Source organism: Microcaecilia unicolor, chromosome 1, assembly GCF_901765095.1.
Source record: "Microcaecilia unicolor chromosome 1, aMicUni1.1, whole genome shotgun sequence".
Taxonomy (NCBI): Eukaryota; Metazoa; Chordata; class Amphibia; order Gymnophiona; family Siphonopidae; genus Microcaecilia; species Microcaecilia unicolor.
The window spans coordinates 97,636,503-97,663,012 of record NC_044031.1 but is presented as its reverse complement, the minus strand read 5'-3'; the positions used below and the strand labels follow the sequence as shown (position 1 = coordinate 97,663,012).

The window sequence follows — 26,510 nt, the reverse complement described above, 5'->3', positions numbered from 1 at the left end:
TTATACAGCCTAACAACCTTCTAGCTACTGCCACCGCCTTGTCACACTGTTTCGTCGCCTTCAAATCCTCAGATACTATCACCCCAAGATCCCTCTCTCCGCTCGTACCTATCAGACTCTCCCCGCCTAACACATACGTCTCCCGTGGATTTCTACTTCCTAAGTGCATCACTTTGCATTTTGTTCGCATTGAATTTTAATTGCCAAACCTTAGACCATTCTTCTAGTTTCCATATGTCCTTTTTCATGTTTTCCACTCCCTCCGGGGTGTCCACTCTGTTACAGATCTTAGTATCATCCGCAAATAGGCAAACTTTACCTTCTAACCCTTCGGCAATGTCACTCACAAATATATTGAACAGAATCGGCCCCAGCACCGATCCTTGAGGCACTCCACTACTCACCTTTCGCTCCTCCGAGCGACTTCCATTCACCACCACCCTCTGGCGTCTGTCCGTCAACCAGTTCCTAATCCAGTTCACCACTTCGGGTCCTATCTTCAGCCCATCCAGTTTATTTAAGAGCCTCCTGTGGGGAACCGTGTCAAAAGCTTTGCTGCAATCTAAGTAGATTACGTCCATAGCTCGTCCCTGATTCAATTCTCCTGTCACCCAATCAAAGAACTCAATGAGGTTCGTTTGGCACGATTTCCGTTTGGTAAATCCATGCTGTCTCGGATCTTGCAACTTATTGGCTTCCAGGAAATTCACTATCCTTTCCTTCAGCATCGCTTCCATTACTTTTCCAATAACCGAAGTGAGGCTTACTGGCCTGTAGTTTCCAGCTTCTTCCCTATCACCACTTTTGTGAAGTGGGACCACATCCGCCGATCTCCAATCCCTCGGAACCTCTCCCGTCTCCAAGGATTTATTAAACAAATCTTTAAGAGGACCCGCCAGAACCTCTCTGAGCTCCCTCAATATCCTAGGGTGGATCCCAGCCGGCCCCATGGCTTTGTCCACCTTTAGCTTTTCAAGTTGTTCATACACACTCTCTTCCGTGAACGGTGCTCTATCCACTTCAATCTCATTTGTACTTTTTGCAGTCCATCGCGTTCCTTCTCCAGGATTTTCTTCTGTGAAAACAGAACAGAAGTATCTATTTAGCAAATTTGCTTTTTCTTCATCATTATCCATATAGCGGTTCGCAGTATCTTTTAGTCTCACAATTCCCTTTTTTGTCATTTTCCTTTCACTAATATACCTGAAGAAAATTTTGCCACCCCTCCTTACATTTCTAGCCATTTGTTCTTCCGTTTGCACTTTCGCCAGTCGTATCTCTCTCTTGGCTTCTTTCAGTTTCATCCGGTATTCCTCCTCGTGTCCCTTTTCATGAGTTTTTTTGTATTTCTGGGACGCCAACTCTTTAGCCTTTATTTTCTCAGCCACTTGCTTGGAGAACCATATCGGTTTCCTTTTTCTCTTGCTTTTATTTACTTTCCTTACATAAAGGTTCGTGGCCCTATTTATAGCTTCTTTCAGTCTGGACCACTGTCCTTCCACTTCTTGTATTTCCTCCCATCCCATCAGCTCCTTCCTCAGGTATTCTCCCATTTTACTAAAGTCAGCATGTTTGAAATCCAGGACTTTGAGTTTTGAGTGGCCACCCTCCTCTTCAGCCGTCATATCAAACCAAACCGTTTGATGGTCACTGCTGCCCAGGTGGGCACCCACTCGGACATTTGACACATTATCTCCATTTGTGAGTACCAGATCTAGCGTTGCTCCCTCCCTCGTGGGTTCTGACACCATTTGTCTGAGCAAAGCACTTTGAAAAGCATCCACGATCTCTCTACTTCTTTCCGATTTCGCAGACGGAACCGTCCAATCTACATCCAGCAGATTGAAATCTCCCAACAACAGCACCTCTCTTTTCTTCCCCAACTTTTGAATATCAGCGATCAGATCTTTATCTAGGTCCTCCAAATGTGTCGGAGGTCTGTAGACAACACCCACATGGACAGAGGTTTTATCCTTTCTTTTTAAGGTGATCCATATCGCTTCTTCCTTTCCCCAGTTCCCTGTCATTTCAGTCGCTGTGATATCATTTCTCACATACAGAGCTACTCCTCCACCTTTACGCCCTTCTCTATCCTTCCTAAAAAGATTATAGCCTGGTATGTTTGCATCCCATTCATGGGAACCATTGAGCCATGTCTCTGTGATTGCAACTATGTCCAAGTCTGCCTCCAAGATTAGGGCATGAAGGTCATGAACTTTATTGCTTAGACTGAGTATTTGTGGTCATCACTTTCCATCTACATTTCCAAGTATGTGTTTTGGTTTTAGTGATTTGGGGGTGTCTTTTCTCTTTGGGTACCTTCATATCTTTTTGTTCCACCTTCTTTGCTTTTTCTTTCTCTTCCGCCTCAGTTTTATTTTCAGGAGCATCACAGTGCTGTAGTAGAGCAAAGGAATTCTGTAGGGGCAAAACTTGTGAGGGCGGATGCTTCTGTGTCACATAACGAAGCCTGCCTGAGCCTACTGTGAACCATCTATTCTCAGGTGGTATTATCCTTTGAGGCAGTGGTAAGAATTTGGTATGATTCTGTGCAGTATGATTTTGTGCAGTCCTAGAAGTTGCTTTAAGTGCATTCAATTCCTGCTTTACTTTGCTGAGCTCCTGTTTTAAACTAGCAAGCTGAAGACAGATAGGACAAGCTTTAAGTCTCCAGAAGCTTGGTCTTGAAACTAAACATAGTAACAAAGTAACATAGTAGATGACGGCAGAAAAAGACCTGCACGGTCCATCCAGTCTGCCCAACAAGACAACTCATGTGTGCTACTTTTGTGTATACCCTACTTTGATTTGTACCTGTGCTCTTCAGGGCACAGACGGTATAAGTCTGCCCAGCACTAGCCCCGCCTCCCAACCACCGGCTCTGGCACAGACCGTATAAGTTTGCCCAGCACTATCCCCACCTCCCACCACCGGCTCTGGCACAGACCGTATACGTCTGCCCAGCGCTATCCCTGCCTCCCAACCTCCAGTCCCGCCTCACACCACTGGCTCTGGCACAGACCGTATAAGTCTGCCCCGCACTATCCCCGCCTCCCAACCTCCAGCCCCGCCTCCCACTACCGGCTCTGCTATCCAATCTCGGTTAAGCTCCTGAGGATCCTTTCCTTCTGAAAAGGATTCCTTTATGTTTATCCCACGCATGTTTGAATTCCGTTACCGTTTTCCTCTCCACCACCTCCCGCGGTAGGGCATTCCAAGCATCCACCACTCTCTCCGTGAAGAAATACTTCCTGACATTTTTCTTGAGTCTGCCCCCCTTCAATCTCATTTCATGTCCTCTCGTTCTACCGCCTTCGTATCTCCGGAAAAGGTTCGTTTGCAGATTAATACCTTTCAAATATTTGAACGTCTGTATCATATCACCCCTGTTTCTCCTTTCCTCCAGGGTATACATGTTCAGGTCAGCAAGTCTCTCCTAAAGCACCACAATTATTACAGAGAATAAAAGTCATCTTGATTTGTTGAAATGGGTATGAACAGGTGTACTATGATGGGGTTGTAATTAGGGTGGGGTTAATTTATTATCTGTAGTATATTTGGTAAAGCTATATAGGAAGTGTCAGTCTTGGGGTGGGTGGGCTTAAGCATAAGACCTATGGAATGTGTTTGCTTGGGGGAAAAGCAAAAGCATAAGAGGTAGAAAGGACAGAGGTAAGGGGGATTCAAAATCAGGACAGGGGGGAACCCTGGATCAGTGAGGAAGGGAAGTTGGATGCCCTCTCTTACACTCATCTTTCCCCCTCCCCACAAGACTCACATTCCTAAACGCCTCACTCACCATTTTGCAACGTCTTCTTACCTTACTCTCACACCATATTAAACCCACCCACCTCCTCCAACCTACAGAAAGAGCTGGATTTTGTGGCCTCTCCCTAATGTATCACAAGAGACCAGGGGCACTGATAATTTCTGAGGAGACTATCAGACATTATACTCCAGAGTGGAGAGCTATAACAACATATGAAAGAGAAAAAGATTAAAGTGTGTTTGTGTGTATGTACTTTGAACTGTGGGATGAAGCAATCACCCTCCAATGCAAGAGAACTAAGCCACCATTTCCCTCCGTTTTTAACATAATTTCTGTAGAACATATTTGCAATTTCTTGTTTATATAGCAAATCTGAAAAAAAAGGCATAAGCTATAATGAATATGAGATCATCTGTGACTTGTCTGTCACCATCATTCCATACTAATTTCTATTGTCTGATGTTTTTTTACCTATTATTCTTTCACTGATTAATTATTTATCCTAATTCAGATTTAGTGTACCAAACGTTTTGAATCATTGTTCAGTATTTTGAAGAAAACTGACATGACGACAAAATTCAATACTTTCAATTTCATAGACAGTTCCCACCCCCAAGCCAATTCTCCCCTCCCCATCTTCACTACTATTACATATTTTTATAGCGCTATTAAATATATGCAGTGCTGTACACAAACATATGGCAAAAAGATAGAATAACATTACTGAGTATTTCTACTCAAAGCAAAATATAAATGACTTCACACACATTATTATATATACAAATATAAAGAGGCACAGAGGAAGGTAATTTCTGCAGAGGGGCAGTTAACAACCCTAAGAATGGAGCTCCCAGGGAGGGGTGTCAGGAGAGAGAGATGGAAGAGCTGCAGATTGAATGCAGTTGTAAGTCACTAAGAGGAGTCTGAATAGGGAGCCAATGAATTCACTTGAGGTGCAAGATTCTATGAGTGTAGCAACACTGGCAGAAGAAAGCCGTGCAGAAGAATTTTGAACAGATTGAAGGGAAAAGAGATGGTTTAAGTGGGAAACCTGTGAAGAAAAAGTTGAAGTAGTGTAAGTGGGAGGTGAAGAAAATGTAGATAAGGGTTTTGGAAGGGTAGTTGATGAAACTACAGTGTAGTACATTTAAAACAAATAGGAGAAAAGTTTTCTTCACCCAACGCGTAATTAAACTCTGGATTTCATTGCCGGAGAATGTGGTGAAGGCGATTAGCTTGGCAGAGTTTAAAAAGGGTTTGGACGGTTTCCTAAAGGACAAGTCCATAGACCACTACTAAATGGACTTGGCAAAATCCACAATTTCGGGAATAACATGTATAGAATGTTTGTACGTTTGGGAAGCAGCCAGGTACCCTTGACCTGGATTGGCCGCTGTCGGGGGACAGGATGCTGGGCTTGATGGGCCTTTGGTCTTTTCCCAGTATGGCATTACTTATGTACTTATGAGACTGCAGTTACTCCTATACTACTACTACTACTACTACTAGCATTTATATATTCTGAACTGTCTTACAATAACTGTTTATTATACTAATACCATGTTTTATCATTATCAAAATCCTGCAGTAACACTAAATGTCCATTTTCTGATAAATGTCTATTACTCATGGTGTATTGTAAGCCACATTGAGCCTGCAAAGAGGTGGGAAAATGTGGGATACAAATGCAATAAATAAATATTCAGAAAGGAAGGGAAGAATTTTGGTGATGTTATAGAGAAAGAAATGGCAGGTTTAAAAAAAGCTGTTAGATGTGTGCAGAGAAAAAGAGAGGACTCAAAGATGACCCCAAAGTTACAAGTTGAGGAGATTGGGAGGATGACAGCGTTATCCAAAGAAATAGAGTAAGAGGGGAGAGGAAAGATGAGATGGGTTTAGGGGGAAAGATAGAAAGTTCAGTCTTGGCCATGTTCCATTTCAAATAAAGGTGGGACATCCAGGCAGCAATGCCAGACAAGCAGGCTGAGACTTGGACCTGGATTCCTGGTGAAAGTTCTGGTGCAGATATTACAGTCTTTCTTCCTATGTTACCATCTGTAGCAGAATTGTCTCAGAAGATGGCTGAGTGTTTACAATTTTTTGGAAAATTGGATTCAGGATAATTATTTGAAATTAAATAAAGACAAAGTTTCTATTAATAGGACAAGATAATGATATATAGAATGATAATGCACAGAAAATTGAGCAATCCTGATTTTAAATTTGTGTCTGGAGATCACGTGATGCAATGAGCGAGATCAAATGTCCTCCTGGTCTGCTTAGAGGCCTGCTGCTCCATCAGCAAGAACCCTGTTTAAAGCAGTATAGGAAGTTTGGAATGAACGAATATCCCATATATTTGGGGCTATAGCTGCATTATCTTGTAATTCAACTGTTTATGGACAAATATAATCAATAAATCGGGCAAGTCCAGGGCTTCCAAAGTAAAAAAAAAAAAACACAAGGAGAAAGGTAAGCCCGACAAAGAGAAGATGGCGGCCAGTGTGGCCCACTACGTTGCCGCTATCAGACGAGCATATCAATCAGCTTACTTCGGCTGTCGTGGGTACCCTGGTCCCGAGACTGAAGAAGCTATTAGGGAAGGTCGCTCATAACACCTGCAAGCAGATATAACATGCCGCACCACAGAAATGGAACAAGTACCCTCCACGAAGGATACGTCCCAGTCCGCATCGGAAGATATCATAGCATTGCAGGACCAAACATAAACCTGTACCAAGGAATTGGAAGATCTCGAAAACAGATCATGCCAATATAATCTTTGGTTTTTGGGATTCCCGGACACATTGCCTGAACAGTGGTTGACATGGATCCTGGAAGAATGGCTAAAACCCGAGCTGTCCTTGAAAACGGAGAATTTATACCCAAGAGAGCACATAGAATAGGTCTTAAGCAGGAAGGGACCCATCGGCTGCAGGTCATCAGAGCCAAAGTACACAACAATATTCTCAAAATGGAAATCCTGAAGAACTATAGGAATAAGATTCAATGATTTTGAAGGATCTCCTATAAACATTTTCCAGGACTACTCCTCGGCCTTACTGGAGCATGTAGGAAAAGGTTCAATGTGGTATGTAATACTCTCTATGGACTATTGTAATGTGATTTATCTGGGGTTGCTGAATTATTGTATTCAGGCACTCCAAGTAGCACAAACTTCAGCGGGGTGTGGGTGTTATTTGGGTTATCTAGGTCCAAGCATGTTGACTGTATATCTTAAACGCTTGTGGTTACCAGTGAAGTATTGTCTCTTGTACAAATTATTGCTACTTAGACACTATGCATTGTATCAGAAGGTGGTGGTGCATTATGTGCCAGAAAATGAATTGTGGTCACAAAAGCAGTGTAATCTTGTACCTGCCCTCCAACGTTTTCGCTTGGAGTTGACTAAAGCTGGTACATTTTCTGTTGCAGCACCACTAGAATGGAATAAACTGCCCTTATGTTTTGTTTGGCCTACTTTGTGCCTGCTTGACTTCTGCTCTCTGTTTAACTTTCAGGGCTTTTCTAGCCTGTTTTTCAACTGTACTCCACAGACTCTTTTTTGTTTGATGATGTTCTTGCCTGTTTGTGTTTTTATTATGTAATTGTTTTTGTATTCCCGCATTGGATAAAGGTGGTTTATAAATAAAAATTCTAATTCTATGAGCGCAACATGTGCTTTATACTGCTCTATCCAGTAATACTGAAAATCTTTGCTAAGGAGCATGGAAGACATTTGACTCAGATATGGAAGCTCAGGACAACCTATCTTCTGTAATTTCTACTATTAAATGAGCTATACTACATATTGTGGTAATGATTTTCATTCATTATGGAGTTCTTAACTGACAGATAAGGTTGCCAGTGTAACGCTGATATCTGGGTTTCGCATTTGTTTGTAAAAACCCTTTTATTTGTTCTATGGGTACTATCTTGCATAATTTACATGCAACTAGCGCTTGTACCTTACACAGAATGTGATGCTTTTTATTTTATTTATTTACTGCCTTTTTGCAGAAATTCACTCAAGGTGGGGTATAGGAAGAATAAGTTAAACATAAGCAATAGACAATAACAGCAGTAAAAATATTCAAACAACAGTATGTTGACACAATACATAATGACAACATAGGGTGTAAACAAAGATGGAACAAATATATAGGTAAAACAGAGTAACAAGAGTAAGAAAATAAGGGGACTAAGTTAAAGAAAGTTGCATGCGCAATCAGAAAGATGCTTGAATATTATGCCAGCTAGGGTAGGAGTGGATAAACATGTCTTGCTACCGTATGTGCAGCCGGTATCACTCCTTGTGTGTGACTAGCAAGACAGTTACTTCTTCCATTAAAGGTCTGGTTGAAGAGCCAAACTTTCACCTGCTTCCTTACGTATAGTCTTGTGTTAAGCGAAACCTTTCGGGGAGTGCATTCCAGAATGTGGGAGCGTCTCCTTAGAAGGCTTGCTGGTGGGTATCATATCGTGTGATGTTCTTTGGAGATGGTGTGATTAAGGATACTCCTTGGGAATGTTTGTACGTTTGGGAAGCTTGCCAGGTGCCCTTGGCCTGGATTGGCTGCTGTCATGGACAGGATGCTGGGCTCGATGGACCCTTGGTTTTTTCCCAGTGTGGCATTTACTTATGTACTTATGTCCAGAGTCACAAGGAGCTGCAGTGGGAATAGAACCCAGTTCCCCAGGATCAAAGTCCGCTGCACTAACCACTAGGCTACTCCTCCTGGGAAGCAGGATACTGGGCTAGAGGGACCATTGGTCTGACCCAGAATGACTATTCTTATGTTCTTATGTGCTAAATCAATGGAAATTGAACCCTACGCCTGGAATAAACTTCCTGAGCCCCTACATCTTGCCCCATCCTTGGCCACCTTTAAATCTACCAAACGTAATTCTGGGTATTCAATAAGAAACGGTTTCAAATTACAAAATTGGTAAATATAACAGAAACCTGCGTGTAAAGAAATTATCCACATCGCAGGAGAGCTTTAGGAGTTCGGCTGCGGATCTATATGGGAGGTTTAGAGCTCGAGCATACCCTAATAGGATCATTAAAAGAGCTTTTAAGAGAGCAATGAGTGCTGATCGACATTGGTTGGTTAATCCACCACCTAAATCATGTTGTACAGACGAAAGAATAGTATGTGTGCTGCCTTATTCTCGCCAAACGAATGAAATAAAGAACATCATTAACAAACACTGGTCTATGTTGACCTCTCTTGGATTTGATCAAACACCAACATTTGCCTATATGCGTGATCACAATCTAGGTGAGATACTGGCATCTGTCAATCCAGGACTGTGGACTGCTTCTGTATCTGAGATAAAAGGTCATAGAAGCTGTGGCAGATGTGTTTATTACCAGCACGCCTGGCAAACTATGAGAGTCACTAATCCCTGGACGAATAAACCATTTTTCTTGAATAAGTCTACAGATTGTAATTCGTCACAAGTAGTCTATGGTATAGTGTGCCCATGTACTAAATGGTACATAGGGCACACCAGTAGACGGATTAAACAGAGGATTGGGGAACATCTGAGTAATTTAAGAAACAGCAAACATGAAGCTCCACTTGTGGATCACTGGCTACAGGCACATCATGACATCAAAGATTTAAAATTTGTTGTGCTTTTTCAGATTGATTTACCTTTAGGTGGAGATGTCTCTCGTTTGTTACTTCAGAAAGAGCAAGAATTTATTTTTCGATGGCGAACAGTGGCCCCTAGTGGCCTGAATAGAGAAATAGAATGGCAAGCTCTCATTTAATCTTTTCCCGCCGTTTGGAAACAGCTGATGCCTGACATATATTCTGCGCATGTGTGGGCGTTCGGGAGTAGGTTTGTGAACCGGACAGGGTGGGGCTCCTCCCTGGTTCTGCTGAACAGTGAGTTATATTTTGGATTTTCTGTTGTAAGAGGAGTATATTTTACATTTTAAGTTTTGTATGGCTATTCTACACTTATTTTTAGATGTGAAATGAAGTGCTGGTTTTATACAATCTCTAACCTGTATTTCAGATCAGTTCCCCTGAAGACGCCATTAGTTTGGCGAAACATGGCCCATGTAGGGAACTAAAATTGCTGAACTGTGATTCCTTTGTTCTTAAATTCTGCACGGAATGATTCTTTGAAAAAAGTATTGCAGTGGACAAGAACTTTGCAGGAAGAAGATCTTTGATTTTGCACAATTTGCACTTAAGCTAAGTAGCTGTTATTTAATTTTTTTGAACATCAGTTCTTAATATCTTTCTTGGACTTTGCCATCTATTGAACACTATTACTATTAGGATGGAGGTAGGATGTGCTATGATGTAAAGGTGGTGTCCCTGCAAAGCTTGGATTTTCAGTCCACAGCAATACACCAAAAAAACTGAGCACAACAAATAAATAGTTATATACTTTATTAGATTCTGCATAAAAAATAATTATGTATACAATATGAGTAATGAGATAAAAAAAATTTTTTGCTTTACAATTTTCATGAAGGTTTCTGTTATATTTACCACCTTTAAATCTAGACTGAAAGCCCACCTCTTTAACATTGCTTTTGACTCGTAACCACTTGTAACCACTCGCCTCCACCTACCCTCCTCTCTTCCTTCCCGTACACATTAATTGATTTGATTACTTTATTTTTTTGTCTATTAGATTGTAAGCTCTTTGAGCAGGGACTGTCTTTCTTCTATGTTTGTGCAGCGCTGCGTACGCCTTGTAGCGCTATAGAAATGCTAAATAGTAGCAGTAGTAGAAAATACCAGATCACTCACTCATATGGACAGACTTGTTCTTGTACCCTTATTATTCGCAGCCCAAATCATGGAGATTTCCTTCACATCTTAATACTACCCTAGATTTTCAAAAATTTAGCCTAAACAAATGGGAAACCTACACTAAGGCTAATCAACAACTTATTGTCAACCCCATACTATTCTGGGACACTGCTAAAGCTGTTCTCAGGGGAGATCTAGCATATGTTAGAGTGTGTAATAAATGAATTTCTCTGGGATTTATAGCTCTGGAGTGCTCACTGAGAGCAGCTAAAAGAGGTTACATCCAATGCCCCTCTGATGGCAACTGGGAAACTGCTCAGGCAATGCAAGTGGTGTTAAATACATTGCTTTAGGAGTACTATAAAAATGCTGATGTATAGGAAATATAGATTTAATAGATTTGGTAACAGAACCGGTAAATTGCTTGCCCAGGTGGTAAAGAACTAGATTGGCTATAAGCGGATTCTGTCCATAAAAAATTCAAAAGGATAGATTAAAACGTAGGCAAAGGACATAGCTGAGATAATGCACACTTATTTTAAAAACATATACTTCCACATCTGAGGAAATTCTAGATTATCTTAGGAGCTCCTGGACGCCCCAGTTGCCCTCAGAGGCAATAATTTAGATGAACAGACTACTGCAAGCCAAGAGTCCAAAAGGTAATAAAATCAGTGAACCATTAATACAGTGCCAGGTCCCAATGGATTCACAACCGAATTCTATAAAATTATTGGCCCACAGTTTCAAATCTGTGGGCCATTAATGGCTACTATAATACAGCACTTGAATGTAGTAGTCTGTTATTATATGCTACTCCACCCCCACAGCAAGGTCCCAAGGGACAGAGCCTCAAGCCACCATCAGTAGCACTATCAAGTGCAAATGGGGGCTGTGGAACCAAATTCCAAGCTCAAATAAGTATGAACAAATCCGTAAGCCTAGAAGAGGCCCTTAGGTCCAATCACATTGCATGGACATGACCAGCAAAGCGATGAGTTAGTCTAACATGCACCCCCGGTGTTCCTGATGAAATCTGTGCATCTCCCAGAACCGGATGGTTGTAGTCGGGCCAGGTTCTGAAATTACACAGCAAAACACCGGGAGTGATGCAGAGACACTAACCACGTCTCCCACTCTCAAAGAATGGAAGAGGAAAAAAATAAACTAATTTTGGAATTCTTTCCCAAATTTACCTTGTAGAGAAATGCAACACTTCAGAATTTCTTTAAAATGATAACAATTTTATTGTAATAATATTGCCTGAAAACCCCTTTCCGATTATAGGTTATAAAGAACAATTAATTTTTTATATATAACAGATAACCCTTTTAAATGCAACAAATAACTCAAATTATTGCTCAATATTGTTTTCTTAAAATAAAGCTTATAATGCAAAATATAACACAATTCTCCCTCCTCTGTAGATACCTTTACCCTCAATCGGATAAACAATCAGATAAGTATTACGTTTTCAAATCCAAATTTCAATACACAACAAGGAATGCTTATTTACTTTCTTTATTTCTTATATTACAAGAATTTGATTCTTTGTCGTTTTTTTTGTCTTGCAGGTCTCCTCCCTTCACATCAACCTTTCAGGAAAACTCAGGTAAGTATGTGTTATTTTTTTCCCTTTTCACTATTCCCCTTCCTTTCCTTGTGTTCCCCAAAACCCCAGTGTCCCCCACCAGTCACTTATCTATGGTGGATTTTCTTTCTCTCTCCAAGACGTTATGCAGCCTTTCTTGCGGTGGGGCCCTTGTCATCCACGGCGTGCCGTTGATCTTCCTCCTAAACCTATCCTTAACCAAATCAAACGTAGGCAAAACCCTAGCTTCCTATTAGCTGGAACCAGTTCCACTAAGGGAATATATTTAACAAATACTGTGGCCAGGATAATCTAATGAAATAAAAATAATTAAAGATTCCCTTATCTTTCAGACTTATCCTATCCTTCAACGAAACTTTTTTTATTCCTAAACTATGGAGAGAGATTGGCAGTCCTACACTCGCAGCCACATTCTCACCTCAAACCAGACGCTGCCTCTATTCCAGAATTCCATCCCCCCACCTTGTTGCACTAACCCCAATCCCCCTAAACAGAACACACCCTCAGTCCACTTATTCAGATACCTATCATTCCAATCAAATATCACCACAACGCCTCACACACCAACCCACTTGCATTACCCTTCAATACTGTATCCCTAAATCCCTTTAACTAGTTCAACTTTTATCCCTTAAACCACTCTCACACTCCCACCTTGACCGCCAAACTCACTCTTTACTTTAAATGCACTCAAATCACTCAGCTCCTTTTCCCCTAAACTAATATCTTATTTCCCAAAATCACCCCCTTACTGTTCCCAAGCTCACCACTATTCATTCATACAAATTTCTAAACCTGCTTCCCTTTTCCACCCCACTACACATATAATGGAACCCCAAACTCAATTAAATTTTAAATAAACCTCCTCTCACCCATACATTCACTATCACCTTCACTTCAGTCAGACACTGTCACTCAAAAACCCCTCTTTATACCTATTTCTTTCATTTTAGCCCTCTTTTCTTGCAAACACCCTCCACAACACATCCAGTCACTCTGGCTGCCTAACCAACTCTGCTAACTGCCCACTCACTCGGTCACCTAGGAAACTGGCTTTAGCTTGGGGTTCCAAACCCTTCTCAAACTTCCAAGCTACATTGCTGACTGGCGGAATGTTCGCCAGCACAAGTAAATCCCCATTTTACAACTTTGTTTTTTTTTTCCCCCTAACCCCATGTTACATTAGGCCAGGGACTCAGGGGCACCGAACAGCAACCTACCACCTGATGAAGGTAGAAAAAAAATACTGGAATCTTCCAGAGGGCACCACAGCTTACTATCGATGTCACTGGTAGAACTCAGTCTTTTCTCTACTTCTACCTGCTGGTAGGAAGGTATAATAACCCATTCGTGCAGAACGGTTGAACTGACACTGAGAAAATGTATATATTATTACTCAATGTTGATATGTTAGTACATAAGTAATGCCACACTGGGAAAAGACCAAGGGTCCATCGAGCCCAGCATCCTGTCCACGACAGCGGCCAATCCAGGCCAAGGGCACCTGGCAAGCTTCCCAAACGTACAAACATTCTATGCATGTTATTCCTGGAATTGTGGATTTTTCCCAAGTCCATTTAGTAGTGGTTTATGGACTTGTTCTTTAGGAAACCGTCTAACCCCTTTTTAAACTCTGTCCAGCTAACCGCCTTCACCACGTTCTCCGGCAACGAATTCCAGAGTTTAATTATGCGTTGGGTGAAGAAAATGTTTCTCCGATTTGTTTTAAATTTACTACACTGTAGTTTCATCGCATGCCCCCTAGTCCTAGTATTTTTGGAAAGCGTAAACAGATGCTTCACATCCACTTGTTTCACTCCACTCATTATTTATATACCTCTATCATGTCTTCCCTCAGCCGTCTCTTCTCCAAGCTGAAAAGCCCTAGTCTCCTTAGTCTTTTTTCATAGGGAAGTCGTCCCATCTACTACTAACTACTACTACTACTTAACATTTCTAGAGCGCTACTAGGGTTACGCAGCGCTGTACAGTTTAACAAAGAAGGGAGATGGGAGTAACTAGCGAGGTTATTAAATTTGCTGATGACAGAAAGTTATTCAAAGTCGTTAACTCGCGACAGGATTGTGAAAAATTACAGAAGGACCTTACAAGACTGGGAGACTTTGCAGCTAAATGGCAGATGACGTTTAATGTGAGCAAGTGCAAGGTGATGCATGTGGGAATAAAGAACCCGAATTATAGCTACGTCATGCAAGGTTCCACGCTAGGAGTTACGGACCAAGAAAGGGATCTGGGTGTCGTCGTCGATAATACACTGAAACCTTCTGCTCAGTGTGCTGCTGCGGCTAGGAAAGCGAATAGAATGTTGGGTATTATTAGGAAAGGTATGGAAAATAAGTGTGAGGATGTCATAATGCCGTTATATCATATAACATAGTAACATAGTAGATGACGGCAGAAAAAGACCTGCACGGTCCATCCAGTCTGCCCAACAAGACAAACTCATATGTGCTAGTTTTTGTGTATATCTTACCTTGATTTGTAACTGTCATTTTCAGGGCACAGACCGTACAAGTCTGCCCAGCACTATCCCCGCCTCCTAACCACCAGCCCCGCCTCCCACCACCGGCTCTGGCACAGACCGTATAAGTCTGCCCAGCACTATCGCTCCATGGTGCGACCGCATCTTGAGTATTGTGTTCAATTCTGGTCGCCGCATCTCAAGAAAGATATAGCAGAATTGGAAAAGGTGCAGCGAAGGGCGACTAAAATGATGGCAGGGATGTTCAGTCCGTTCAGAACTCGGCTGCACGTCTTATCTTCCGCCTGGACCGATATACTCATATCACCACTCTCCTCAAGTCACTTCACTGGCTTCCGATCAGGTACCGCATACAGTTCAAGCTTCTCCTACTAACCTACAAATGCACTCGATCTGCAGCCCCTCCTTACCTCTCTACCCCCATCTCCCCTTACGTTCCTACCCGTAATCTCCGCTCTGAAGACAAATCCCTCCTCTCAGTACCCTTTCTCCACCACCGCCGCCAACTCCAGGCTCCGCCCTTTCTGCCTCGCCTTACCCCATGCTTGGAATAAACTCCCTGAGCCCATACGCCAGGCCCCCTCCCTGCCCCTCTTAAATCCTTGCTCAAAGCCCACCTCTTCACTGTCGCCTTCGGCACCTAACCACTACACCTCTATTCAGGAAATCTTGACTGCCCCAACTTGACATTTCGTCCTTTAGATTGTAAGCTCCTTCGAGCAGGGACTGTCCTTCTTTGTTAAACTGTATAGCGCTGCGTAACCCTAGTAGCGCTGTAGAAATGTTAAGTAGTAGTAGTAGTAGGATGTGGTAAAAACAGTTAGCACAGCTGTGTTTAAAAAATTCCTGAAAGCAGTGTTTAAAAACCATTACTAAGGTAGACTGGGAAGAGCCACTGCTAATCCCTGGGGTAAGTAGCATGGAATCTTGCTACTCTGGGGATGCTGCCAGAAACTGCGACTTTGATTGGTCACTATTGGAAACAGGACACTGGTTTAGATGGACCTTTGGTCTGAACCAGTATGGTAATTCTTACGTTCTCATGTTTTCTGCTGGCTGTGCGCTGATCAGCAGATGAAAATAGTAGTATGAGGTAGCATTTGTATAGTAGTAGAAAAAAAAATACAACTTGGAAATTTCAGCCTTACCAGTAGCATTCTTGAAGGTTGCCCTCAATTATGCCACAAGAGGCTGAAAAATTAATAACATAATATTCATTAAATATATGAATGGGTTTTCTTACCTTTGACAATCTTTTTTGCACAGGCATTATAAACTTGTTCTTGCGATGTATGTGGTTGGAATACATGGTCATATGCATAAGGTTTAGACTAAAAGGAAAAAAAAGAAAAAGAATTAAAAGCACAACACAAAAGCTCACAACATTGTTGAATATTATCAAATCTGTTTCTGTGCACATAAACCCTTGCATAACATTACAACAATGCTCACCAATCTTTCTGTAGACATAACACCAATTCACACCACTACAGAAAGCATGTGCTCTGACCAGCGCAGAACAATGTCCTATGGAGCACTCGCCCAGACTGCAACCCCAAGCACGGGTTTCGCAGCCCCCAGTTTGGGAAATTCTGTGTTAGAACATAACAATAAAGGTCAGGTGTACTTAAGGTTGTCTTCCATTTTATATCTGAGAAATACTTAGCAAACTGGATCCTACTGTTTCTAAACTAAGAACAACCAGAACAGAAGTTAAGAAATTACAAAATAAAAGGGCATATATTATATACATTTGCGGGATAATGTTTTAAATTTTCTAAACTAAGAACAATCAGAACAGACATTGGTCCTGAAAAGATGTTTTTTCTTATAGCTAAAGGGCTCTTGAAAATGTTAATACTGAGCAGTCAATGACAGTCTGGGGGTTTGCTTGGGCTGAGAATAGTTTAAAGTTCATTAAAACTTGCTATACCGCCCAAGCTAACATGCAGATCTAGGTGGTTTACATACTAAACAAAAATATATAAAAGTTAGAAAAGAAACTACAAGGTCAGACAGGAAAGTCATTCTTCCATACAAACAGATCATTCAACCTAGCTACGTAGCAGCAAAGAAGAGGAGCAGGGCAGGGAAGGAAGAGAAGAAAAAATGGGAAAGGGGGTGTTGGGAAAGTGTGTTGAGGAAAGGAAACAGTGTGATTGATGCAGGCTCAACACCCCTAGATAACTGAGCTAAATGCTTGTCTAAACAGCCAGGTTTTCAAAACTATTTTGAAGTTTTTAAATGAAAGCTCAGAATGTGTAGTAAGTGGAAGAGAATTCCAATAGAAAGGGGCAGCAAAACAGAAAGCATGGTGCCAAGTAAATTCAAGCTAGGCAGCTTTGGGGTTCAGGAGGAGGTCATTTATTGAGTGGAGGAGTTGAGAAGGGGAGTATGGAATGGTTAGAGACGCACAAGATAATCAGGAAAACCGAATCTTTGAGCTTTGAAAGTAAGTATAAGCAGCTTAAACATATTACATTTGTCAAAAGGGAGCTAGTGAAATTTTTAGAACAGAGGAGAAACACGATTGTACTTACATGCATGACAGATGAGTTTGATAGTAGTATTTTGAACTGACTGGAATTTTTTCAGATTAGAGGGGGAGTATCCTAAATAAATCATCTTACAGTTATCAAAGCTGGTGATCAGCAGAGAAGAATAAGCAAATGAAAAGTGTCTTGATCAAAGTATCTGGGGACTGAACGTGGCTAACGGAGAATAAGAACACTAGTTTCACACAAGCTAGAGAACTGAGGGGAAAAAGTGAGCCGAGAATCCAGGGTACCTCCTTGGTAACGAAGAGAGTCAGTTGGATAAATCAGGTTTCCACAGAGGATGAGAGTGCTGGTAGGAACAGAAAGACCACCGGTGAACCAACAAGCCATGGGTTTCTGCTCATTTAAGACTACCCTATAATCACTTAGACATACATTCAGGTGCAGATGATCAAAAGCCCTGTACTGTTCCAGACAGTGCTGTAAAAAAAGCACTGGAACAGTGCAGGGCTTTACTGCCCCTACGATCAGAGGTAATAGCATGCAAATTTAAGCAAGCTATTAACTCTGATCGTAGGGTAAAAATACAGGAGGATTTTGCCTTAGCACATCCTCCTGCGCTTGTCTGACAGGTCCAAGCTGTCAAAACCTCAGACCTGTCAAACACAGGGGCTGGAGGTCCATGAGACCCCAGATCCCCCTGCAATGCAAGGCCCTGGTGGCCTAGTGCCCACCAAACCCCCATCCCAAGCCAGTGACACAGGTCCAGCGGACCTTCAGTCCCCCAACCCCCCCCCCGACACAAGTTCATGGGGACTAACCCCCCCCTCGCTCCCCAAGGTGAGCTGTGAACACAAGACCCCCCCCCCCACCTGGTAGTTTAGCAGTCCCCTTCCCGCCCCCCCCCCCCCCCGACGCAAGTGTCAGAGGAGGAAGTAGTACACTCCCTTCTCTTCCAGTGCCGCCTTGAAAGTGTCGGCACGGGCTTCACCACCATATAAGGGATCTGGCGATGGGTTTGCCGCGCTGCCCGCTGATCATTGGAGAGGAATAATAAAATACCTGTTTAGCATGCATCTGCATGTTACTTGCCTACGGGGAGCTACTAATTCTCAATACAAGTGCAAGATTTACGGTACTCTGACATGAGGGAGAGACTGTGTTCAGGAATTGAAGAGAGAAATGTATTATGCCTGATTTTGTTTTCCAAAATGGGGTGGGTGGGTATGTCCCCGTTCTGTATATAGCCGTGTGTGTGTCCGTCCGTCCTGTATATAGCCCCATGGGTACGCTAACCCTGTTCCACTGAGTATCATGCAACCTCATGGCGACATCAACAGAGATGAACTAATTATTCCAGCATACAAGATACACAACTGCCTCTTCCAAATATAGTTAGCAGTGACAACTGTACACATGAACTGTAAGAATATGCCATGTAATGTAAAACCAATAAATACAATTGGAGAGGGGAAAATAAAGTGTCCTCTGATGGGAAGATGTAACAGTAATGGAGCACTGCATTTAAAGTCTGCTCTTTAGTCCCAGCACTATTTCAATTAAGATAATGTTAAGCAGTTACTGAAGCAGTCCCCAATCTACTCAGACAGACCAAAAAAAAAAGAAAAAAGAAAAAAAAAAACTAATACCTTTAAACATTAGGGCCCAGATGCATCAACCATATGTAAAAAAAATCTAAAACGTTAAAGTCCTTAACGAATTTGAAAAAATGAAGCATATACCAAAAAAACAAGTCGCACATGTTCGGTGCGGTATTGAAAAAAACTACAATGTGTCAAAGATTCATAATCCCCATCGGTAATCAGTCCCTAAAGCTGGCTGCTCTGCGCATGCCACAAACGTCCAAAACAGCAACAAGAAAAAAACACAAACACGTGGCTCCCCGCTTCCCCCTGCATCAATACAAAAATAAACATACATCAAAAAATGATCTGGAGGGGGCAAAGGCGCTCGTCAGAAGCGTCCAGTATGGACGGCCTTGCCCCCCTCCCCCGAGGTCGCCGCTGCTCCCCGCTTTCCGCTCGTATAAATAAAAATTAAAACAAAACTAAAACGTTTAGCAGCCCCAGTCCCCCTTCCTTCCTGTCTCTCTCTGTACTCTTTCTCCCATAGCTCCGCCTCCCTCCGCCCCATGCCCCGCCCCCTGAGCTCGTCGCCGCCGCTCCCCCCCTCTACAGGACCCCCCCTCCGTTTTTCCGGCCCGCGCAGCGCCTCTCACCTCTGTGTGAAGGCGCTGCACGGGATGGAACAGCTGATCGGCGATCACTGCTGCCTCCTCCGACGTTTCTCTGTTCTTCCTGGGCCCGCCCTCCTCTGACGTTAGTTATCTATGTATTTCTGTTCCAGTACCATCTGTATGCCGATGACACCCAGCTTTACCTCTCCACTCCCGACATCACAATCGAAACCCAGGCCAAAGTTTCGGCCTGCCTCTCAGACATCGCTGCCTGGATGTCCAACCGGCATCTGAAATTGAACATGGCAAAGACTGAGCTCCTTGTCTTTCCACCCAAACCCTCCTCTCCTCTTCCCCCACTTTCCGTCTCTGTTGACAACGCCCTCATCTTCCCCGTCTCTTCAGCCCGCAATCTCGGAGTCATTTTCGACTCCTCCCTCTCCTTCTCTGCCCATATCCAACAGACAGCCAAGACCTGTCGCTTCTTCCTCTATAATATTAGCAAAATTCGCCCATTCCTCTCTGAACAGACCACCCGAACCCTCGTCCACTCGCTCGTTACCTCTCGTCTTGACTATTACAACCTTCTCCTCGCTGGTCTCCCGCTTAGCCACCTATTCCCCCTTCAATCTATCCAAAATTCCGCCGCACGTCTTATCTACCGCGTGAACCGATACTCTTATATCACCCCTCTCCTCAAGTCGCTTCACTGGCTCCTGATCCGCTACCGTATACAATTCAAGCTTCTCCTATTGACCTTCAAGTGCACTCAATCTGCAGCCCCCCATTACCTCTCTACCCTCCTCTCCCCATATGTTCCCACCCGTAACCTCCGCTCTCAGGACAAATCACTCCTATCTGTACCCTTCTCCACCACCGCTAACTCCAGACTCCGCCCCTTCTGCCTCGCAGCACCTTATGCCTGGAATAGACTTCCCGAACCCATACGCCATGCGCCCTCCCTGCCCATTTTCAAGTCCTTACTCAAAGCCCATCTCTTCTCCCTTGCTTTTGGCGCATAACCATCTTCCCCATTCATGATACCTACACTGACTACTTAGTTTGTTACCTTCAGATTGTAAGCTCTCTTGAGCAGGGACTGTCCTCCCCATGTTTAAACTTGTACAGCGCTGTGTAACCCTGGCAGTGCTATAGAAATGCTAAGTAGTAGTAGTAGTGTTCTGCATTCATAGCTGAAGGGCAAGGAGCAGAACCGCAGAAAATAAACACAAATAGGAACAGAGGGGTGGTAGTCCCTGAACGATTTTCAGACGGCTATAATCGTGAGGAGCTGGCTAAAGGCGGACAAAGCAGCGATAGGGCCGGGTGGCATATATCCGAGGGTACTCAAGGAACATAAGGAAGTTCTAGCGGCTCCGCTAGCAGACCTTTTCAATGCTTCTTTAGAGTCAGGAGTAGTCCTAGAGGAGAAGAACAGATGTGCTCCCTCTCTACAAAAGTGAAAGCAAGGAAGAGATTGGGAACGACAGGCCGGTAAGTCTGACTTTTGTGGTAAATTAATGGAAATGCTTTTAAAACAGAGAATAGTAAAGATTTTGGAATACAATGGATTACAGGACCCGAGGCAACATGGTTTCACTAGAAGCAGGTCTTGTCAGACAAATCTCAATAATTTCTTTGACTGGTGTATTTAGATTTTAGCAAAGCTTTTGACACGGTTCCGCATAGATGATTAATACTAATACTTGTAAAGAAGTCCTTGATGTTATTGCACCTGGACTGTCAAATCTCATCCAAAAAGATTATCGCCTTGGTTCAATGATGATCTTTTCGGACTGGATCACTTTGAAAAAACTTGTGAAAATCTACAAAGATATGATCTCCAAAGCAAAAACCTCCTACTATCCCAAATTCATTGGTGATACAGTAGTCAACCAAAGGAAACTTTACTCATTGGTTAATAGTTTATTGGACACTCAACTAATAACCAATTCAACTGATCATACACCTATTGCTGATCACTTGGCTACTTATTTTAAACAGAAAATAGTTAAAATCAGACTACCATCATCTATTTACATGATCCTTTGCTGCCTCATTCTCAAGCAGATAGAATCTGGTCCGTTTTTCATCCAATCACTACTGATCAGGTCAATCACGTGATACAAAAATACGTAAATTCACACTGTCTGCTTGATATGTGCCCTACTTATCTCAAGTCAGCTCCTGATTTATTTTTACATTATTTGAATTTGAATCTTACTTTGAGGTTGTCTCAAGGTTTCTTTCCCTCTGACAATGGCAATATTATTTTATAGACCAGTAGCCTCAATTCCTCTTCTTGTTAAAGTAATGGAAGGACTTGTCATGTGCCAATTTACGGAGTCTCTCCAGCTTCATGCCATTTTGCATAATTCACAATCTGGTTTTAGGCCCGCTTACAGAATAGAAACTGTGCTTACCACCCTCTTAGCTAACTTTAGAAGAGAATTAAGTTTTTTTCTTAAGATCTAGGTTGTATCAAGTCAATCAATCAGGTGTACTTTCTTCCACTTGGTCTCCTGGCTGTGGGGTCCCTCAGGGTCCCCCTTTCCCCCATTTTGTTTAACATTGTGAGATCACCAGGGTCCTACTCTGGAGATATACTTCAATCCCCACTGCAGTTGAGGAGACTGGGAAGAAAGAGAAAGGAAAAAGCATTTCCCTGCTCTGCCTGGAAGGGCTACTCTGTATATTTAACACTGTTCAGCAACGATACCACCCAAAGATCCCCCAGTTTCTTGCTTCTTTGGGTATGTAGTTCCTTTGCTAATAATAAAGAATGTCTCAAAGAACAGAATGGATCGGCATTACGTTGGCCACCCTGTAACGCCGATTTTTTAAAAAGGTTCAAGAGTAGATCCCGGAAATTATAGACCGGTGAGTCTAGAGACTATTATAAAGAACAAAATTACAGAGTATATTCAAAAGCATGGATTAATGAGACTTAAAGTCAACATGGATTTAGTGAAGGGAAATCTTGCCTCACCAATCTACTACATTTCTTTGAAGCAGTGAATCTATTCCATCTATTTGGTGGCTTCCAAAAAGGAAGGCACTTTTTGGCCTATCCTAGATCTCAAACGGGTGAACAGAGCCCCCAAGCTGCTCAGTTTTCATATGGAGACTTTGTGGTGGGTTATTGTTGCGGACCGAGCCGGAGAATTTCTCTCTTTCTTGGATCTCATGGAGGCTTACCTGCTTATTCCCATCTGGCAAGCCCATCAGCGTTTTGCTGTGCTGGGGTGGCACTTTTAGTTTTGCATGCTGCCCTTCGACCTTGTGACAGCTCCTTGGACCTTTTCCAAAGTCATGGTGGTTCTGGTGGCGGTTTTACACAAAGAGGGTATTCCGATACATCCCTGTCTAGACGATTGGCTGATTTGGGTGAATTCCTTTCAGGAGAGTGAACACAACACAGGCTGTGTGGTCCAGTTTCCTGAGCAGCTGGGCTGGATAGTCAGTCTTGTGCTCTTTCGCAGTCCTTCGAGTACCTGGGAGCTTGATTCCATACTCATGTGGGTCATGTCTTCCTGCCTTCTCACAGAATTATCAAACTGCAAGAGCAGGTTTGCTTTCTTCTGTTGGCGAGTGACCTTTGTGCCTGGGATTTCTGCAGGTGCTGGAATCCATGGCAGCCACCCTGGAGGTGTTCCTTTGGACCAGAGTTCACATTCATCCCTTGCAGTAGGCGTTCTGGCATGCTGGTCTCCACAGAGCAATGCCTTGGCAAAGTGCATTGCACTTGGGGTTGGCAAGGCACAATCTGCATTGGTGGCTGCAGACAAGCCATCTGGAAAAGGGCATGAGTTTGGAGGCCCTGACATGGACGTTAGTCACGACAGATGCCAGCCTTGGAGGCTGGGGGAGTCCACTGTCTCGGTCAGGTGGCCCAGGGGCGTTTGTCGACAGAGGAAGCGAAATGGTCAATCAACAGGTTGGAGAGCAGGGCAATACGTCTCGCTGTGGTGGCCTTTAAGCAAGTTCTAGAAGGCAAGGCAGTAAGAGTACTGTCTGACAATACTACAGCAGTGGCATGTCAATTGGCAAGGCGGCACGGAGAGCGCAGGTAATGGAAGAGGTCTCAGGCCTCTGGCATGGGTGGAGTAGAAAGACGAGCAGACCAGCAGTCTGGAAAGATGTGCAGCTTTATTAAAACAATCGCCCAATGTGGCCACATTTCGCCTGCAGGCTGCGTCAGGGGTAGAAACTAATATATACACAAACAATCAAATTAACATCATTCAAATCATAAAAATTAAAATAACAATAACAATTAGATTTAAAAACAAAATCTTCAAATTAAAAACATCAAAAGTAGAAACCAAATAAATGTAAAATTGTACATAATACAAAATCATACTGGATAAAACAGACAATTACCATTGGAACACAAAATAAGTGATAATGAAAGCCATCAAAGTGGATCCATATATTCAAAGTTGTTTTACAACAGTGAAAACAACTCTTAATCAAAAGCAAGTCGTATCAGTTTAGTGCATAACATATACTTCAACCACAGTGGTGACAGTGTGTCTTAGTAAAAGCATAGAGAGGAGCCCAAATTATTGGGGAATAGACAGAACTTTCCCATAATAGTTAAGAGCAAAATCCAATAGCATAGAAATGCAATAAAAAATTCTTACAAACCAGAATAGACCAGGAGTCCAAAAGAATGTTTATTAGAATAGACCCAACGTGGCCACGTTTCACCAAATAGGCTTTGTCAGGGGTTTGATAAACCCTATGCAATGTACATACAAAAATATAAATACAATCCAAATTATTGCACATGAGCATACAAAAATACAGTGCACTCCATTTAAGTGCACGTCGGATATGTGCATGCTCTGTTTAACTGCATGCCGTACTTCGGTCCTGTTGTTGGCGCCATCAGTTTCTATGGGGACAAACTTCGGTTTAGCGCACCAGTGATAAGTGCAAGATTCGCTTAAATGCATGGTTTAAGACCACTCCTCTGCATAAAAGACTCCGCATAAGCGCACACAGAATAAATAAAAACATGCAAAAATAAACTATACTCGGAAACTAAAACTCTGAAAAGTGAAAGTAACATACTTTAAAAAAGGTGTCTTTTCAGCAATAGATGTCAAGTTTACAAATGTCAAACATGTAACCCTCAATAGTGTGACACATCAATCATGTGAACTATACACATATAAAAGTGAAATGCAGCATGACATAGAACAACACTGGAGCATAAAGGTGAAAATCTGTGAATTCAAACATGGTCCAGACCACAAAGGACATATACTTAAGGGGTAAAGCAAAACCTCCCCTATCTAGTAACTGCACATCCAAGACTGCCTAAAAATAAAAAGATGAAAGAGATGGAACTGAAAGCCAAAAGAATGATATTCTAAAAGAAAGACATCTTACTAAAAAGAAGACAATAAAATAATAAGGCAGTACTTATAAACAGTAGCTCCTGAAATATGGGGGCAGAGCCACAGCTTCTCACCTCACTTCCACATTTAAAATGTGCAATCAACCTGTCATGAAACGCCTAGCACCCACCTGGGGCTAACCCTGCGGCCACTACCCTGGCACCCTCCACCCACCGCACTGGGTCTCGCTTCTGGGTGAATCTCCTACCAGCAAGTTAATTCTCTGGTGGTTTCTAAGGACACTGGGGCCACAATCCCGGGGTCCCACAGTTCCTAGCAAACACTCACAGACCAAGCACACAAACTACCAGGATTCTGAGTCAGTCTAGGACGACAGAACTAATAAACTAATAGATTTATTATCATAAAAAGTTACAACAGTGAATGGTGAAAAGATGTAAAGAGCAAACAATAACTGGTAAAAACTAACAGGAATCAACATTAAAACTAAACACTTTCCTATTACCTAAGTAGTACCTGGGGAGTTCAGGAAAAATTGTGCACAGGTTTTGAGCAGGGTCTCAGTGCAGAGATCTTCACTGTCCACACTCCCACTCTGAAACTAGGGAATTACAGCACATTCTGGCTGAATCTTGCACATCAGGGCCCAGAGCATTAACAATGAGGGTATTTGGCCAATGGCACTGCAGGTTACTTTCCCTCAGGGGCTTTCTTCTCTTCCTGTTGAAAGTAAGCTGAAAGGAAAACAGCTGCAGCTTGCATGTTCCTGTCTGGTGGATCTTCAAAGCATGGTGTGAGGACAGAGACATTGCCCCGCTCTCAGCTTCATTGAGTGAGATCTTGAGTTTTCTCCAGGGTTGTCTGGAAAAAAGGGTTGCATGGGACAAACAAAGAAATCCTGTTCAGAAGGAAGGGATCCTCAGGAGCTTAGCCGAGATTGGGTGGCAGAGCCGGTAGTGGGAGGCAGGGATAGTGCTAGGCAGACTTATACGGTCTGTGCCAGAGCTGGTGGTGGGGCTAGTGCTGGGCAGACTAATACGGTCTGTGCCCTGAAAAAGACAGGTACAAATCAAGGTAAGGTATACACAAAAAGTGGCACATATGAGTTTATCTTGTTGGGCAGACTGGATGGACCGTGCAGGTCTTTTTCTGCCGTCATCTACTATGTTACCTCTTGGTCACCTTTCAGAAAAAAACATGATCTTTCAACACAGATATATGCTGATGATGTCACCATTTATATCCCAAGGAATTACTTGACATAGCTCACGTGATTACTCTAGGGATAAAACTTACAGAATCATGGGCTTCTAATTTCAAACTAAAACTTAATATGGATAAAACTAAGTTTCTAATTATAAACTAACCCTCACCATCCTATGAATCTTAGTAACTTTACTATTAAGAACAAAACCTATTCCCTTGAGTCATCAATGAAAATCTTGGGAGTCACAATACAGTAGATCGTTTCCTCACCCTTGAAAACCAAGTCTCTAAACTGGCCTTCAGTGTCTTTCACTCTCTTTGGAAGCAAGGCCATTTTTCTCTAAATCTGTCTTTCATAATTTGGTTCAATCCTTCGTCCTCACCAAATTTGAATATTGCAATTCCATTTATGCTGGACTTCAAGGTGGTCTTCTGCAAAAATTACAAACAGCTCAAAATTCTGTTGCTCGTCTTATATGTAGATCTCCTCGCTTCGCCAAAGTCACTCCTCTTTTATATGAGCTACATTGGTTACCAATAAGAGACAGAATATCTTTCAAATTATGCGTTT

General features: G+C 42.6%; 1 protein-coding gene across 1 annotated transcript in view; it reads right to left on the bottom strand.

Annotated features, from left to right (window-relative positions):
• The window catches only part of KIF5B (kinesin family member 5B), a 252,723-nt gene that overhangs the window by 168,055 nt on the left and 58,158 nt on the right, over positions 1 to 26,510 (bottom strand). The window contains 1 exon segment of the mRNA XM_030199142.1: positions 15,913 to 16,000. Within this exon segment, the coding sequence (XP_030055002.1) occupies positions 15,913 to 16,000 (88 nt within the window).